Here is a 17,451-nt window from a genome sequence, read left to right as displayed (position 1 = left end):
GTGTGTGTGTGTGTGTGTGTGTGTGTGTGTGTGTGTGTGTGTGTGTGTGTGTGTGTGTGTGTGTGTGTGTGTGTGTGTGTGTGTGTGTGTGTGTGTGTGTGTGTGTGTGTGTGTGTGTGTGTGTGTGTGTGTGTGTGTGTGTGTGTGTGTGTGTGTGTGTGTGTGTGTGTGTGTGTGTGTGTGTGTGTGTGTGTGTGTGTGTGTGTGTGTGTGTGTGTGTGTGTGTGTGTGTGTGTGTGTGTGTGTGTGTGTGTGTGTGTGTGTGTGTGTGTGTGTGTGTGTGTGTGTGTGTGTGTGTGTGTGTGTGTGTGTGTGTGTGTGTGTGTGTGTGTGTGTTACGGTGATGCAAACTGCAGGAGCTATTTCGCATTCGCTGAGTGTACAGTACAATCATGGCGCAGTTCCATCCGCCAAATGCGTGTGCACGGAGCTATCGCGGCATCCAAATGGTAGAAACTTAACCTACGCTCGTCACCGCGTCACTCCTGTACGCACTGGCGCAGTGGTTAGGGCGCTCGACTACTGTGCCCAAGGATGCGGGATCGAATCCCGGCGGCCGCTTTTCAATGGAGGCGAAAAACAAGGTTCCCGTGTGCTGTGCGACGTCAGAACCGCAGGTGGTCGAAAATTTCGGAGCCCTCTACTACGGCGTCTCTCATAACGTTTGGAACGTTAAACCCCATAAACCAAACCAGGCTCCTGCGTACTGGTACCAAGTCCGTGATTCGCATACAGGACGTGTATGTCACAGGCCACTTTGCCTGCAGCCATGCGTTAACCCTTTATAAGGCGCAACCTGTGTTAGTACATGCGGAGACGGACTGAAATTGCACTCGCAGTCGGAGGTCTTTCTCAGCATACATTTTGTACCCACCACTCACTTCGTAAAAAGACCTCAAACGGGGTACGCATCCATGTCTTTTCCACGTATACGGGAGCCTGCATTCAACGAGTATTATGGTGCAACGAAAAAAAAATGCTCAAAAGCATAATTCATCCGCCAAAATGAGCCTCGTCGAACTGCACACCTGCACTTGTAAAAGCACACTACACAATATTATTTGCGAAAGATGACAACACGCTGAATGATATGTCTGGTGGTTGGGGAGTATTGAGCACTTAACTTTTGTAAATTTAGTTATACAAGGTGTCGCTTGCTGACGTTGTTGAAAAATTGCCTGTGCAAGGTTCCGCCCAGCTTCGCTCCATGGCGAAGGTGCACTCCTCTAAACCACAGCCAAGCGCGCGACGCGTGATCTGACAGCGGGAGAGCGCATGCGCGGCAGCGGAACCACCGCGGCGAGTGATGTGCCTGCTCACATGGTCGAGCCAGCGCAGCTCCGTAACTGTTGAAGGTCGGCGAAGGTCAGAGACTCGCGAAACGTGGCGTAGTAAAGCTTTCGCTTAAATAGGGTGTGCAGAGTTCTCCGTGTGGGGACAAATTTAGTCCCGCAATCCCATAGAGGTTAATCCGGTATTAGTCAAGTTTCATTTGGGGAATATTTCCTTAAAGATATTTACGGAAAGGAAGCGTTCCTGCCAAACTTAGTTTGAGGCCGTTGAACGTTCTTTGAAGCAGTGTGCATGAAAACGCCTTTCCGCATATTCCGTCGCAGTGTTCTCAAGGATGTGTCCAACCGGAAGGACATGGCGGGGAGACGGCCCTGGAAGCGCCGGCTGCTGGTTGGGGTAAGTGTCTGGTTTTGGCGGGTAACCGGTTGTTTATAAAGCACGTTAGAATATGCCACTTGGTACGCGGGGCACCACTGCCCCGCTGTTTGAATGGTGAAGACTCGTGGTTCCGCGCTGGCACAGTGCAGTAACTCGCGTCTGCTAGTGAAATGTGATTATCGTTGGCATAGGCGACATTTATGTGCCAAAATATCCGCATATTTAATCTTGGAGGCTTTTGTCCGGGTAATATGTGAGGTTTCAGTAGAGAGTAGATTTTGTGCCAGACACTAAAGTGGCTGAAACTGCGTGTTTTCTCTATATTATTGTATAGCTGGTTGTTGTGAGCCCAAAAATGGGCCAGGATGGAAGCCCTTTGTAAGATTGCTGAGCAATATATCGCCTACTGGCAGAGGTGTGTTTGAAAAATTACGGGATTATGTTGCAGACTTCCTTGACTTAAACGAGCAATCCTAATTCTGCGGGAAAATTAGTCCACGTGGCCCCATATCGGTGTACGTATAAGGAAAGCGTCGTACCGTTGTCATTGAAGCGGCTTTGTGTCAACGCAGCCCCCAAGGTCGGCTGAAACAAGCTCAAATGCGTGCATTGGGGCTGAATGGGTCCTGCATGCGTTGCCACCCCAACTCTTCGTAGGATACGCACGTGCTGATGGAAGTGCAGTGGTTTGGGCCGCTATTCGATGCGAGTGAAAAGCAATGCGCCCGTGTGCTGTGCGATGCCAGTGGACGTCAAAGAACCCCAAGTGGTCGTCACCACTACGGCGTCTCTCGTACCAAACTAAACGAAAAGAACTTCAAGGCGGGCTAGATGGTTTCTCAGGATGATTGTTATGCACATGTTGATAGACATTGCTTCCGATGCACAATCCGAATTCTGTCCTGATATCACAATGAATAGTCATCGCTTTCCGTAGAAAGCCAATGGGGTGCGTCCTTGAAAATAACCTTGACGCAACGCTGGAATATTACAAGATACTTTATAAACATGCCGATAGAAAAGGTCTAAACTTTCGATTCGTACCATTTTTTTTTTTTTCTGCTGAAACTTGTTCTGCGCTCACAAGAAATAAATCAGGCTGCCGTAAAAAACTACTGGGGCACGTTTTTTTTTTTAATTGTTTTACAAAGAAGTAGCAGCCTGACGAGAAATAGTATGTTGATCGTTATGTTCAAGACACGTAAACGTTAGGCGACGAGAGGGAAGTCAGCCTCCAACACGGCGTGCTAGTGCAACGAAATCATCGCTGAGCAGCCAAAGTAAACCGCAGTTTAAGGAGAAATAGTCATGCAAGTTGGCCAGACTAACTCGAAATATTCGCAACTTTCTTCACACTATAGCCATAGAGAGCAGTGCAGCTGATTGCAACAGACCTTTTATATTACTCTGAAAACAGCAAGTTCAGTCAGGCCTTGGTATGAAAAAAAAAAAATATATATTTTCTTGAGGTGCCTGTTTTTTCGTAGTGTATATATTCGAAATGTGATTCGCAAGAAAATGTTGTACCACCTATTCTGAGTCACGGACAATCGCGTGTTTCTACGTGCCTTCCTTCGGTCTGCCTTTTCAATTCCTAGCTGACCCCCGGCCAGCTCCAGAGCCGGGAACAACGTATGCGATACTTTCATCGTCACCGGGGGGCTGGGTGGCGCATCGCGAAGGTGAAGCCGCCTGAAGTAAGCGCCTTCACCTTTTTTTTTTTTCAAGTTTCTACTTGGCACATTTTGTCTTGGTCGTATTTTTACCGTGACAATACCTACCTGTTGCACATCTGAATATAGAAAAAAGGGTCGAATGCTTTGCAGTAGGACGACACTGGCAGACGACAGGACGTCGCTACACATACTTCGTATGAGGAAGGTGGTAAAGGCGCCGACATTTGAGCATCGTTTCCGGACCGTGGGACGAGAGGCGGCCGATGAGGCGAGCGTGGCAGGCGGGGCACATATGTAGTGATGTAAAATTTCCGGAATTTTTGAAGTTTGAAAAAAAAAAATAACAAGAGAAAATCCAGTTCTTTTCCTGAAATATTGGGAAAAAATTTGAAAAATATCAATTGTTCGTATTAATCAAGAAGTGTAGCTGCATTAAAACAGCAAACACTTTTTTTTTTTCGAGCAGAGTGCTGCTCGTGAAAATGTCGCGCCGTTTTTAGACGGTTATAAAAAAAATGGCACCTTTGTTGGTTCTAGAAGATTGCTGCCATGTGTGTTGCAGCCTACACTATACAAGTTGTCAAATTTAGTCTGTGTGCACATCAAGTGCAGGCATAGACCCACGGGACATAGATTACAGAAGGTGTGTTCATTCGATCCAACATACAGCTTCAATTGTCTAGTTTGATGAGCGGCGCCGGAAATCAGAGGAGCAGCTGTTCATAGTAGTGCGGGTAGGCGAAGTTCTGTGTTTGTTTCCGTGCCTCCTTTTCCTTAGCGCATTACTTCTTTTTTTTTCGTCTCATATATAGTATTTCACTTGTGATTTGTTTTTGCTTTTGGGCAAAACCTTATGCGGAGTTCAATCTATATCTGAATTTTTCTCTGCAATCAATGATACGTGGCAGTAATATCTGACCACTTTTCCGTGTTATCTTCTTCCTGATACTAGTCTAGTCTTGTGCTTTTTATATTCCTGTGAGTTATCTTGTACTATTTGAGGTTTACCTCATTTTTCCTTGCATCAAACACGGAGCCATATCTATATGCAACATTTCTGTATGTTCATGGTGTGCTTTTGTATATGCCTACTCTTGCTCGTGCTTTTATTTTTGTTCAAAGTTTGCCACATTTATCTCAAATAAGCCATATGCGTAAATATGTATCGGACATTTCTGCATTTCAAGCTATACACTACTCTTTTATATCAACGGCTACTTTTTTTCCTTTATCAAATCTTGTTAGTTAAGCGTTTACCGCGTTTCTCGTTAGTACAGTAAGCCATCTGACAAAAAAGGAAATGCTGTTATGCGTTTGTTCTAGTGAATGCAATACACGCACGTGAACTGCCAGTTCTGTTCACTTTCTTATAATGTTTGGCAGACAGATTAAAGTTAATCGCATTTTTAATTAGACCATTGACATATACCAAGGCGCTCTAGCACTGGCGATGTGTTTGTGCTTCTTTCTACATTCTTCTAATCTGTTCATGTTGAGTTTCGGACCATCTTTCTTCCAGTTCAATTTGTATGCATTCAAATTTTATTGTGTTGTTTTTAAAGGGGTTGGGACACAAAGGTTTAAGGATTTATAAGCATGTTATGTGTTTTCTCTGTACTTGAGGTCACCCACAACCAAAATCTGGACACAGCAAACCAGCAAACAAGAAAGTGCAGAGTTTCGGCATCTGCAGTTGTTTTAATAGCATTTATCACGAACGTGCTGGGGTAAGCCTAATTTGTGCAACCAAAACTAAATAACAGCAAAGAAACTGTATTCTTTCTGCAGCCTTTTCAGTGCTCTTTCCTACTTAGAAGCAGCAGCCATTTATCAGTTAGAGCAAATTATCATGTTTCTTTGAGGGAATCATACTTTGTGGTTTTTTTTTTTTTTTCGGTTTTCCGTGCCTCGGGAAAAAAATGAGAAAACCTGTTTTTTTTTTTTTTCGAGAACATATAAGACGTGAACAAAATGGCTTCCTGCCCATGCAAGGCGCGCTTGAGGTCACGGTGCAATAATATTTAGAGGGGCGAGGCACTGGACGCAAGTGACCGTATAAAGTACCAGCCTCGCTCCTCCGAACCAGGCCGCTGATCGCAGCGTCAACATCGATGTAGCGGTGAGTCTTCGTTGCGATAGCAACCAGCTGCTATGGCACGGCGCGTTTCTACCGCGCAACCGTTCGCGTGGCCTTGAACTGTCGTCGCCAGAAGTATCACCGGTAGGGCATTATTTTTAAATTGTGCCCATTGCATCAGTGCAGAAGCGAAGACCAGGAACACTTTATTGGCTTGTTAATACTGTTGATGCATTTTATTCCTAACAGTGTATTGAAGAAAAGGTTGAAGTTGCACTTTATGTCGCAGTGTGGCGGAGTGAGGAGCACATCATGCGACCATTGAGTCATCAATACACCATAGCAGGCGCTAGGCAAACAGTTTTCTCTCTTCAGTTAGCGTAAATAAGGCAGGGAAGACATTCCCGCGTTCAATCAGGCGAAGGCCAAAAAGAAAAATATAAATAACCGCGGGACATTCTTAACCAGTAAGAAAATGCGACAGCGCATCCCCCTCCCTCTACCGCTTTTATATTACACTAACGTCAGGGGTGGAAGCGATGCTCCATTCTGCTCCAAACTGCTGTCCTTGCTCCATCCTGCTCCAAAGTGCAATATTGCTCCAAAACTGCTCCAAACCTTAATGTTTTGCTATCAAATTTAGCAGAACCTGGTTTTGCCGCTGAGTGGACCTAGGAAACTTTTCTGTCTGCAATGAACTACACGAGTTTTTGTAGTGATTCTGCTGTCCATACTTCACCATCGAGCCTCTTTGTTAAGAACAAATGCGCCAAACCTACATTGGGCTAAACCACACTTGAAGCGTTATAGGGCGATGCCACGAAGGTGCTAATCACTATAAATTTTCGCAAGAGTGTTGGAAAGTCATACAGGGCATATCGTTGACGTGTTGAACTTAATGTAGCCTCAGCATCGCTAAAGCAAAAAAGAAAAAAAAAAGCATGCGGAGCCACTGGCAGAAGCTTACGAAGTAAATAATCTGAAGAGCAGAAAAGACTACCCATGAGTGCGGTCAATCCAGGGAGCACTGACCAGTGCTCGATATTTGTCAGCATCAAAAAGGATGTGTACAAGATAGCATAAATGTGGTGCTCCTTGATGTGAATTCCGAACTAGTGGTGCTTAAATGCATCAGAGTACTTTAGTAAACTCTACATTTGAATCTTATCAAGTGGTCAAAAGCTTTTAATCAGACTTGATTTTTGGACCTGAAACGTAGAAGAAAAGCATTCCATTTGCTAGTGTTGTTCCAAATTGTTGTTCAGGTCAGCTGCGATATTTTAAGCATCTGTACATGTTTTGGTTGTTTGTCGTGCCTTGTCAGAGATGCATGCACAGTCAAGCCGAGGATTGAACTTTGAAAAAAAAAAAAAAAAAAAAAAAAAAAAGAATCAGAATGGGGTTTTTTGTATGTCCGGAATATATTTTTTTTTTTTTCCAACAAACAGCGCGAACAAACGGGGACGAAAGCAAGAAAACACAGGAACAAGCAAAAATGTATCACCAAGTCGCCCGCTTAGCTATCCTGCGGAATAAATATTTGCAGTTATTAAAAGCGTTCGATCCTAAAAACATGCTCCAAAACTCCTGTTTTACTGTTCCCCGAGCTGCTCCAAAATGCTTAAGCCTGCTTCTAGCCCTGTAACGTGCAAACGACTTGAGTGAGATACGCAGACGAACGAAAGTACGAACGAGTGATGTGTGCGAAAACCGAAACAAATGCACCTGTGATTTAAGACTCTCAAGCTTTTTGCCGCAAGGAAGCCCAACAGCAATCAATATTTGCACGAATGCGCGACCCTCAAGACGCGTAACCTGGGTTGCCAGTTCCGCTTAATATAAGCGAATGTGGGCTTCTTTTTTCATCGAGTCGCTCGTAAATTTTTAGCCGCTTGTCGCGTTTTTTGGGGCTTACGCGCACTTCTGCAAATATTGTTATTTTAATGCCTGTCACGCGCGTTTGTCGTTAAATATACGCGATAGTCACAAAGTACGAAACTGCCCCTATCTATTTATCAATGTTTTGACCCCTTGCCATTGTCGTAGTGTGTTGCCGCCAGTGTTCGTTGTGCAAAATGACTTCGAAGTGGGCGAAATATGGCAAGCGATATAAGTGGGAAAAAGAAACGCAACTCAAGGACTGGTTACGCCCAATCACCGGAAACGAGAAAAAAGCAGCATTGCAAGTGTTAAATCCGCGCTCATCATGCCGACTTCGTTCAGCGCATGGCAACAGAAAAAGGCGAAGAATCCCGGCCACTTTCCAGCGCATGTTTGTCAACCATGGGCTTCACCAAATCATCGCCTCCAAAGACAACACCAGAATTGGAGCTCTAGCTGGCATGTTACTCAGCGTGTCATGCCACTATGAACTCTTAGGATCATCTCGGCGAGGTGCTACAGTCGTCCACGGCGTGCGAGGTGAAGCTGCACAAAACAAAATGTGCAGCACTAATAACAAAAGTTCTTGCCCCTTGCCTGCTCAAGGACCTCGTGAAGAATATAGGCGCCTCGCAGTGCCTCACTAAAAAAAGTGGTGTCCACTGTTCACGCTCGAGGGTTCAAGTGGCCAACAGATTGCACCAGTGTTGGTATGCATTTTATAATGTGTATCGGAACCGACGGCTGCAATGTTAGGTACAATTCTGTGTCATGCTTGTCACTCGATTCAACTATGTGCTGCCCCGGAGCCTGGAATTCCTGGTTGGCCGTTTGTACAGTTGATTTTCGCACAGTTCACTGCGGCTTCACAGACTGATGAACAATGGCGAATAACCATTAAAGTTTGTTCAGCTGTCAGGAACGCTGTGGCTGTCAATTCAAGCTTCACTTCACCATCTGCAAGGACAAGCACCGTTGCTATGACGCTGATATTCTGTCCGAAATGTATCGGGATCCTGTCAACAAGCTGTACCTAGTGTTTCCTAACCCATTGCTGCAAGAATTCTCAAATCCACGGAAACTGGTATATTGCCTTGAGAACCATTTCCAGTCATTGATTTGCAGAGTGCTCAACCCGTTTTACATCCCAGCTGCAGGAGAAAGACCTTTGGAAGTGAGGACAGTGCGACCTTCCACTTCGGAGGGCTATTCAACATCGAGGTGGCAGCTTTCAAACTTAACGCTGAACAAGGAAGAGCCATTAAGTTGAGATGCCGGGATTTCATTTTTGAGGCTGCAAAGCAAGTGCAGCTTAGGCTTCCTCCCAACGTTCAGCTTTGGAATTCCATGAAATAGTTCTAGCCCGAGAACGTACTGAGCCAGGTAAAGTTCACGGGGAGCTCACGGAACCTAATTTGAGATCCTCTCAGTTAAGGAATAAAGTAATGAGCGAACTAGGGAACAAACCAATGTTCGTGGAGGATGTGAACGGGTGAGCGGGCATACTGATGTGCGAACCAAAGAGCCAAGGTTAAAGAGTAAACGAAACGAGCGATGGTTACTGCTTTGTTGTCAAAGTGCCGCCGATTATACGAGCATCGGGTTCAAATTATGCGCGAAAAGTTCATCGTCTTCTGCGCCTTTATTTAAGCATGCCACTGATCCTCAAAGCTGTGGGATTTGGCAGAGAATAAAAACCACGTTGGCGGCTTTGTTAGTGGTGGCTCTAATCTAGTCGCAGGGTCAGTGCAACAGCAAAAAACGGTTGGATTTTTTCCCTCGTTGGATAACACGCCCAATGCTGTCTTTGTACGCGGATGTTGCCGGTATTCGCCAGGTTGTTTCTGCATTTCCCCTTAGCTAAAACTCGTCGTCCGGAGCACCAGTAAAGAGAGAAAACTTGGCAATGCTTGTTTCGGCCGGTCGAAGAACGTGGTCTTGGAGTCTCAATTCCATAACACCGCGACGCAGCCTACAAAAATAACATTTACGGCTATTGGAGGAGCGAAATACTCGGTGTGCGTGGAACATATAACCTAGCGTCCCGATTCGTCTCCTGCCTCCCCTTCATTTCATTATTTCCTTGAAGAGCTCTCTAAGGCGTGGGTACAAACTTTTTGTATGTGACTGTAAATAGTCACGTGTTGTGATGATGATAAATAGCTTTGCGTATCAAGTTGTCGTCTGGAAGACCCATCCAGTCTGCGGCGGTGCGGTGAAGCTGCGAAGGGGACGGCTGATCTGGACTTGATGCAGAGCGCGGTGAGATTTTGTCACGTATGGTGACGAGCCCGGTAGCCAGAAACGAAGACACTGCTGTTGCACCACTTGCGCCTGCAAAACAAAACAACAACTAAGCGAATCGGCGATAACAGCCGGTCGTCGAACTAAGAAATGCCGATTTCGATTTAAAGGCTGCAAACTAAGATCGAGAAAACGGTGACTAGCACAATCTAGAACATTGCAGAAACATACGCGAGTGGCTGGAATCTTCGAGAATTTGAGATTTGAGAAAACGGTGACTAGCACAATCTAGAACATTGCAGAAACATACGCGAGTGGCTGGAATCTTCGAGAAACATCTCTGAGCATCTTGCGCGGTAAAGAAACTGATAAGGCTGCGTCTCGCGATGACGAGCATACTCATAGAACAGAATTGATACGCGTGCCAGAATCAGAGTAATAAAGCCGCATGCCGGCGGCTGTCGAAAAAAAGAACAAATTATCTTGCTATTAATTTTTAAGAACATACTCCGCTAGTTTTTTTATGGGCATCTTTACTCTTTTTGGTTTGGTTTGTAGAGTTTAACGTCCCAAAGCAACTCAGGCGATGAGAGACGCCGTAGTGGAGGGCTCCGGAAATTTCGACCACCTGGGGTTCTTTAACGTGCACGACATCGCACAGCACACGGGCGCCTTTCTTTTACTCTTTGTGGGTACAGGGAGGAGATAGAAGTAAAATTTTGGTACGTATAGGAAGCTTAGACCACTTGTGTCAATACACTCATTAAAGTATCTGGCAAGATTCTGCGGTTGCCTCACCAGCATTCATATTAAAAAAACGCAACCCATATGTTTTCTGTCAGTTCTCACTGCTGGACGCGTGCGCAGGAGTAGCTTTAATTTTTTGCCCCACCTCGAGAACCGTTCACATCAAATGTTCATAACAGTATCTTACAATATCCAGTGTTGCCTGACAGTTGTCTCAAAAAGCTGGACTGGAAAAACTGGTTCAGAGTTATTCGTTGGCGAGCTGCCCGGGTTATAAACGAAAAAAAAAAAAAAGTGAGCAGTCCCAACAATGGTTTCCGCCGGTGTGGTGCAGTGCGCTCGACTACTGTGTGCAAAGATGCGCGATCGAATCCGGCCGCGGCGGCCGCTTTCGTTGGAGGCGAAAGCTAGCGCCAGTGTGCTCTATGCGATGTCAGTGCAAGTTAAAAAAAAAAAAAAAAAAAAAAAAAAAAAACAGGTGGTCTAAATTTGCGGAGCCCTCCACTACGGCGTCTCTCATAGCCCGAGTCGCTCTGGGGCGTTAAACCCCACAAACCAAACTTAAAAAACTGGGATGCAGTTTCGAGAGGCATCGAAATGAAATGCTCTTAAGTTTGCAGTCCCTTCGTGGGGAGGTTGGGAGTGCTTTGGATGTGTTGCCTCATTAGCTTAAGAGCAAAAATCTAATATGATGCTACGACTGTATTGAAAGGACCGTAAAGGGAAGTATCAAAGTAATCTAGCCTGGTAGCTCTCCCCTGGGAACACGTAGTTTTTTGTTTTTTTTTTTTTTTTTCTGCGCGCTACGGAGCATGAGTTGCCGACAAAATCTGGAAGTCCCGGAGCCATTCCTCCCCATTCGAAGCGACGATACGTCAGTGCAGCTCTCCGACCAATTATAGGAACCGCTTCCAAAGATCGTGAACGTGGCCAGAAAGAAGTGCCTCAACGGCCTCGCTAATAAAGCATTCGTGTGCTCGCAAGACGGAATATGTTCCAGAAACAAAATTGATGGGATACAGTATATAATGTTTTTTAATGGGGCTTAATTGGGAAAACGCTGAGTCATGGAGTGGTTCGCTTCAACCCCCGTGGAGGAACGCTCGTTGACGCCTGCTTCCTCATTGTCTGTAGTACTTCCGTTTTGGAAAGGTTCGATTATTCTCCCAGTGTGCCGGGCGATTCTGTGTGCACATGGGCGTGTGATCTCGAGAGCGCGAACACAGCTTTCTTATGGGGGCCCCATTCGTAATAAAGTGGCGCACTTTGCGATGCTTTTGTCTATTGAGCGCAGTGACGGAGGTGCTCTGCGAGTGCACATTTCGCTCTGAGTTCCCTAGTGGGCTGTGTCATGTTTCCTCCGGAACGTTCCGTGTGCGACCAATGTCCGTATTCATTTCGGCTGCCTTTGGAGACCTCGAAGAACCAAAGACCAGGCCTTGTGGAACGCCAGAGGAAAGGCGTCTTATCGACGGCCACGCTGCGTGTTTTTCCCTTTCGCGTTCACCTTCGGCGCCAGACGCAGAGACCGTGTCAGGAGGAAACGGAAGCAGGTCACCCTACCTCCAAGTTGAGCAATCGGAGAAGGCTTTATTGACCTCGCCGCGGTTGATTCCGCGTACACTCGCACACCCTCGAAGGGGCTAAGATGCAAATTGCGATAACTCTCCAACGTTCTTGGACCGCTCAGTTCGAGGCTTGTTTAGCTCGGACAAAAGATGGACACTGGGAAAAAATCGCTAGCCCACGAATACGTACCTTCCGCAAGTGTCAAGGAAAACTCGTAGGCATCCGCTCTTGCGTGTTACCATGCTGGGCGGAAGGGGCACTTCTGAGGTCGCCGAGGTGTGGCTCCTGTCGGCGAAAGGGATGCCCGAAAATATCGAGCCCTCTTTTATGAGGAAGTCGATAGACTACTGGCGGGGAGACGGGCGCAGCCGCTTCCGCTGGCCGACAAACTGGTTTCGGCGACCACTTTCCATTTCCTGCGCTGACCTGAGGCTGGAGTCGTTGGCCGGCCAGTGCCTATTGCGAAAGGGTCAGCCCTGAAGGTCGCCCGGCAGGACTTCGCTAAGCGTGTCAGCATGTGACCGACTTGCGCAACAGAGGCCACCGCTTTTTGCGAAAGTGTTATTGCGCACAGTTTTGCTCTTTGTTCGAACCTTTTTCCTTTTTTTTTTTTTTTGCGAAAAAAATGGCGCTATTTTTTTTCTTTTTTTACCCGACTCGCCCAGTTTTTGACGAACCACATTTTTCTCTGGCCGCAACATGCCCCCCTCTCACCTCTCACTTTATTCGCTTCTTACTGGACGGCGATGCCTTCCGCAATAGTGTTTACTTTTTTTTTTTTTTTTTCGTTTAGCGCACGGTCTACAATTAACGGTGATGCGGGAGTTTTTTTCTGTGCATTCTCAACCTACCCTTTTTGTCTTTGTTCTCACTGGCAGTTTTCTGAAATAGTAAGGCTTCTAGCTTAGCAGCGGCGTACTACAGTGCAGACGGATAATAGTTTATCGGATGCCGGCAACGCTCTTTCCGATGCTCAAGAAGGCGAAATACTTCCACGCTTTTTTTTTTTTTTTTTGAACCTTGGTTGCATTCTGCTAGGACATCCTGTGACGTGTATACAATACATACTCGGTGTCTCGGCTAAATGTAACCGGGATTTCTGAAAATCTGTGTCCTAGCTATAGTGAAACAAATTAAGGACTGTTAAGTCACTTCGCCTAATCAGAAGCATTTTTTGTTCTGAATAATTAGCAAAGACTGATTTTCTAACTTTCTGATTATTTCTTTCATAAACTATTTAGTGCAGAGGTTGTAAATTGTCCTTGAAAACGCAAGCTACCGCTTACACTGTTTTTTCACCAACCCTAAACGACTACTCGTGAAACAAGATTTCACGTGGAAGCGGAGTCACTTCAAGGTCTCATTGCGTAGTGTTCTCGCCGATGATGCTTTGTGCGCGTACTGGGAAATAGATGTTTACACGATAAACATTCTTTAAAGATTAAAAGCTTGGATACCAGGTGGGTGTGTGTGCGATGCTGAGTGACCCAGCTAACTTGGCCCAAGGGGAGGGAAACCATTCTCGTACAGCTGTCAGCCCTCTTGCCCATCACAGGCAGCTTTTGGCAATTTAATTGATTAATAAGCAAATTGGATTTTCATAGTTGGAGAGCAATAGGAAAAAAAAGCCACTGTCGTGCTCCTCTCAGCCATGGTTTGAGCGAACGAAATCGGCTGCAACTTCCGTCGTGCCAGTTAGCTGATGGTTGATGGTTTCTTTTCGATGTAGACAGCACGCGTTTAAATCTAGTGGAACGAATAATTTTAAATTATTTTCTGAGCAAAAGTTAGGGGACACTTAAGCTCTGCCGTTAAGGGTATAACGCTATAGCGTTTCACACACACGTACGATGTTTTAGCACTTTTATATACAATGTGATTTTTTTTTTTTTTTCGTGTCATACCGCGTTGGGTAATGAAGTCACCGATAAGCTCTTGCGCAGCTTCTTGAAACTTGATGCGTCCCAGCGCGCGTTCAGCGGAATGCGCTGTTTGCATTCGATGCAACGCCGGGAATCACACAAGCTCCTAGGGTATGACACGATAACGTTTCACACCCACGATGTTTTTTCACTTTATTTTTTCTTTTATTTTTAATTGTTTCATTTGTTTATACAGCATCAGGCGCTTTCCATTTTGACGCCTTTGAACGCTCTCTTTTCCAGTCTTTCGTTGTTATTTTTTTTTTTTTCAATTTCGATTAGTTAATAAGTGGTGTCCAATCTGAACGAGCCGCAAAGCATGCTGGGTAATTCCGACTTCCGGGTCTTTCAGCGAGACGCGCGTCTACTGCGCTGTGCTTGAAACTCGGCATGGGCAAGCTTAAATTCGACTTTTCACGTGTTTTATAAGCGCGAGTGAAGTGGTAGAAAAGGTCATAATGATCTGAACACATGTTATGACCCTATTTAACGTTTCATATTTGAAGAAAACAGGTGAAAAATCGCTGCAAGTGCAACCATTACGACGTTTGTCGTCTGTTCGCGCTGAAGTTTGCATGGATCATTCATTCGGTCAAAGTTCGTTTTTTATTGATGTTATCATACAGTCGCGACATATATATCTGAAATATACTAGAGTAAGTATTTTTTTAGAGGTATTTCGCTAGCAGAAGCCGTTTACTTAGACTACTGGCAGCCGCAGTTTAGCGATACCTTGGAGCTGACTGCCGTGCAAGTTGTAGCTGCGAAGGCTAGAGCTGAAAGCATGCAAATACCACGCGGACATTGTGCACTTTTTTTTGCAGCCTTTACAAAGCTTTATCAGTTTATGCTGCACTGCGCGAGATAGTCAGAGCAGCTAGGATTTCTTGTCTTGTGGTGTACTGCAGCTATCTGCAAGCACAGCCGGTACACCGCATTTTAGTTGCTCAGCTAAAATTGTGACATTCGATTCTAACAGTATGTTGGCTATTCCTCCAGAAAATCTACATTTACTTACCAGTGCTTCGATACCTTAGAAGTGTACACAATCTTCACTATATTAAGCTACGCTCTTGACAGCTCAACTGATTTTGTTTACATTTGTGTTGTTGTTGTTTTTTTCCTGAAAACTGTAGAAGGTAGAATGCCAAAGAACTGTATCATGGTTAACATCATACTGTCAGTCAATGAAAACATTAGAAGGATTACGAAATAAATAAAAATCTCTCTCAAGCATTTAATTTTTACTTGAGTTGTATTACGAAAATGCAACTGCATGATGTATGAGTTGCATTTTTAGCACTGCTGTATTCCTTTTGCATGCATCATACCCCAAACTGTATGTAGCCAAGACTGTATGGCCAAAAACCTCTACTATGTTTGTTGAGGGCCTGGGTCAGCTGCTATTCCGGCAGTCAGAGAGGCATATCCACTTGCCAAGGCTGCAGTGTATGCGAGAAAACCCCACTCATAAACAAACTTAACCAAGCATAGTGTGTGAGATATTTTACGCCATTCACATACAATTGTGGAAGCTCTCCATGCTTGAAGTTTTCATGCTTGATTCCTCAATGCTGATTGCAGCATTATGTCGGCCAAAATAGGAAAGTACTGAAACAAAAGCTTTGTTTTATTGGCATCTCTTGAAACCTCCAGCAACTTCAGAATCAGAATGCGAAACGATTATTTCTTCCAATAAAAGATGGGAAGAGCCTGTAACTATTCTGCTGCTGTGTACTTCGTGCTGGAGTCCTACAGAAAAACTAAATTGTGTACATTCAGATGTTTCCAGCAGGAACATAGGCTGTAAATGCATACATACTGAAATGTGGGAATGTATAACTTCAGCACTATATGCAATGTGTTCAAGGTAAAAGAGTCAAGTACGAAAAGCCAGGCATAAAGTCTGGTTCTTCATAATGAAAACATCAATTGAAAGCAAGTATATCAACGCTTAGCACAGCTTTGCTACGAGCGCCAAGAGAAACAGTCAGGCACAAGAAAATAGCCAAAGATAAAAGCGACTATAGTCTTTGTTATACAGCCATGAAAGAGCAAAGATTCTTGGAAATGGGAAATTGTTCTTGTACTGTAATTACACCTCATATTACTTTCTCCAGCAGAACTTTTGCAGCATGTGAATCATCGACCTCCAAGCAAGGCTCATGCAGAGTAAGGAATAGTAAAGTGTAACAAAATGCCTAGTACAGGCTGTAGAAATGAGCAAGTAACAGCAAGCTGTAAGAAAATGTATAGTAAAGAGCACAGAAATCTTTCCTCGGCAAGATTCATACTTCTTATCCTTACAGACATAAAAGCTGCTAGCTAGGCCAGCCTCTGCCTACCTTGTAGAATTTTGCACTTCTTGAGATAGCCAATGACCCTCAGCGCCTTGTTTTCCATCTGAAGGCCACACAGCAAATGAAAATAGCACATAAACTTCACGTATGCAGCACCTTGCATTGCATCAATCACAAGTAGCTTATGTGTAGATATTCATTTAATTTTCGCATGCACATTTAGCAGCACATAGGCCGTTATAGAACTGCTTTGCTGAATAGCGAAATTTGGCTTTATACTATGTATCTCAGCTGTCAGCTTTTCTACGTGCCATGCAATGAAAGATGAAAAATAGATGGACAATGTTAGTGCTGTCCAGAAGTGAAGATTTTCATGACTCTGACCTAGAGCATATAAAAATACTGTTAATTTTTATCCCTGAAACAGTCAACTGTCTCTCTTTCTAGACAGGACAAGAATAAACACCACTACACCATGTAGTAGGTCTGCACAAGCAGGAAACTATCCATCATGGTCGTATTTCTCCGCAATTTTTGTGCGTGCTTACGCTGATTGCTTGGCTAGTGAAATCATGTTTCGTTGTCTTGAGTTAAATCAGCAAATCATTGCTTACACAACAATGTATAAATCTTATACTAATGGTGACACGCTGCCCTTGTCAAGCAACGAGACCAACCATCGACAGCTGATTGCATTGGCCGTGGTTGTAGAAACTTAAACTTAGCAGAAATAGCCGGGGAGAAAATTGCTCAGTACTTATAATATCATATCACGCTGTACTGATGGAGGCCAAACAACACAATTTGCAAACCTTTTGAAGATGTGGAACGCTGTTACCGTCATGATGCGACAACAGCTGTAGCTCATAGCCGAAGTCGTCCGAGCGATAACATTGGGGCTCCTGAACGAGAGAAAACAAACTACTTCACAAACTTTCCTAGCGTTCACACCGCTATCGAACACTTGCCATTGACAAAATGCTCAAAATAAAGCCTCATGTTCCACGTGCAACTCGCCGTTGACGGTCAGCCAGCGAATCGCAACGGCCAACTGTTTTCGCCGTTCACAACTTGACGGCTCTCAGAACATCTTGTATCGCGTTCTAGTTGAGGTGTCGTAGTTGGAAGCCGAGCACAACACCACATTCCCAGCAAATTGGGTGCAAATATCAAGAGAATAAAGGTCGCAACCGCCCGCCTGCAAGCAATGCCAGCAGAAACCAAACCACAAAAACAACCCGGAAGTCTAAATTCACGTGAAAAAGCCTGGCCGTGACGCAATGTCCGCCAAAACTTTGACACCACCTATTGATCGATTACACACTCTAAATGCTCTTAATTAGCATCATCAAGCATTGGCTTTT

General features: G+C 44.8%; 1 protein-coding gene across 5 annotated transcripts in view; it reads left to right on the top strand.

Moving 5' to 3' along the window:
- LOC146206682 (M-phase inducer phosphatase 3-like) overlaps positions 1-17,451 on the top strand; it is a 215,797-nt gene that overhangs the window by 122,080 nt on the left and 76,266 nt on the right. For all 5 annotated transcript variants that reach the window (XM_084591476.1, XM_084591474.1, XM_084591473.1 and 2 more), the window contains one exon: positions 1,617-1,689. In XM_084591476.1, the coding sequence (XP_084447602.1) occupies positions 1,617-1,689 (73 nt within the window). The remainder of the gene's footprint in view (positions 1-1,616; positions 1,690-17,451) is intronic.

The sequence above is a fragment of the Amblyomma maculatum genome, chromosome 1 (genome assembly GCF_055883805.1).
Source record: "Amblyomma maculatum isolate TAMU_Amacu chromosome 1, ASM5588380v1, whole genome shotgun sequence".
Classification (NCBI taxonomy): domain Eukaryota; kingdom Metazoa; phylum Arthropoda; class Arachnida; order Ixodida; family Ixodidae; genus Amblyomma; species Amblyomma maculatum.
The sequence above is the reverse complement of the archived record's forward strand: the minus strand, read 5'-3'. Positions and strand labels throughout refer to the sequence as shown.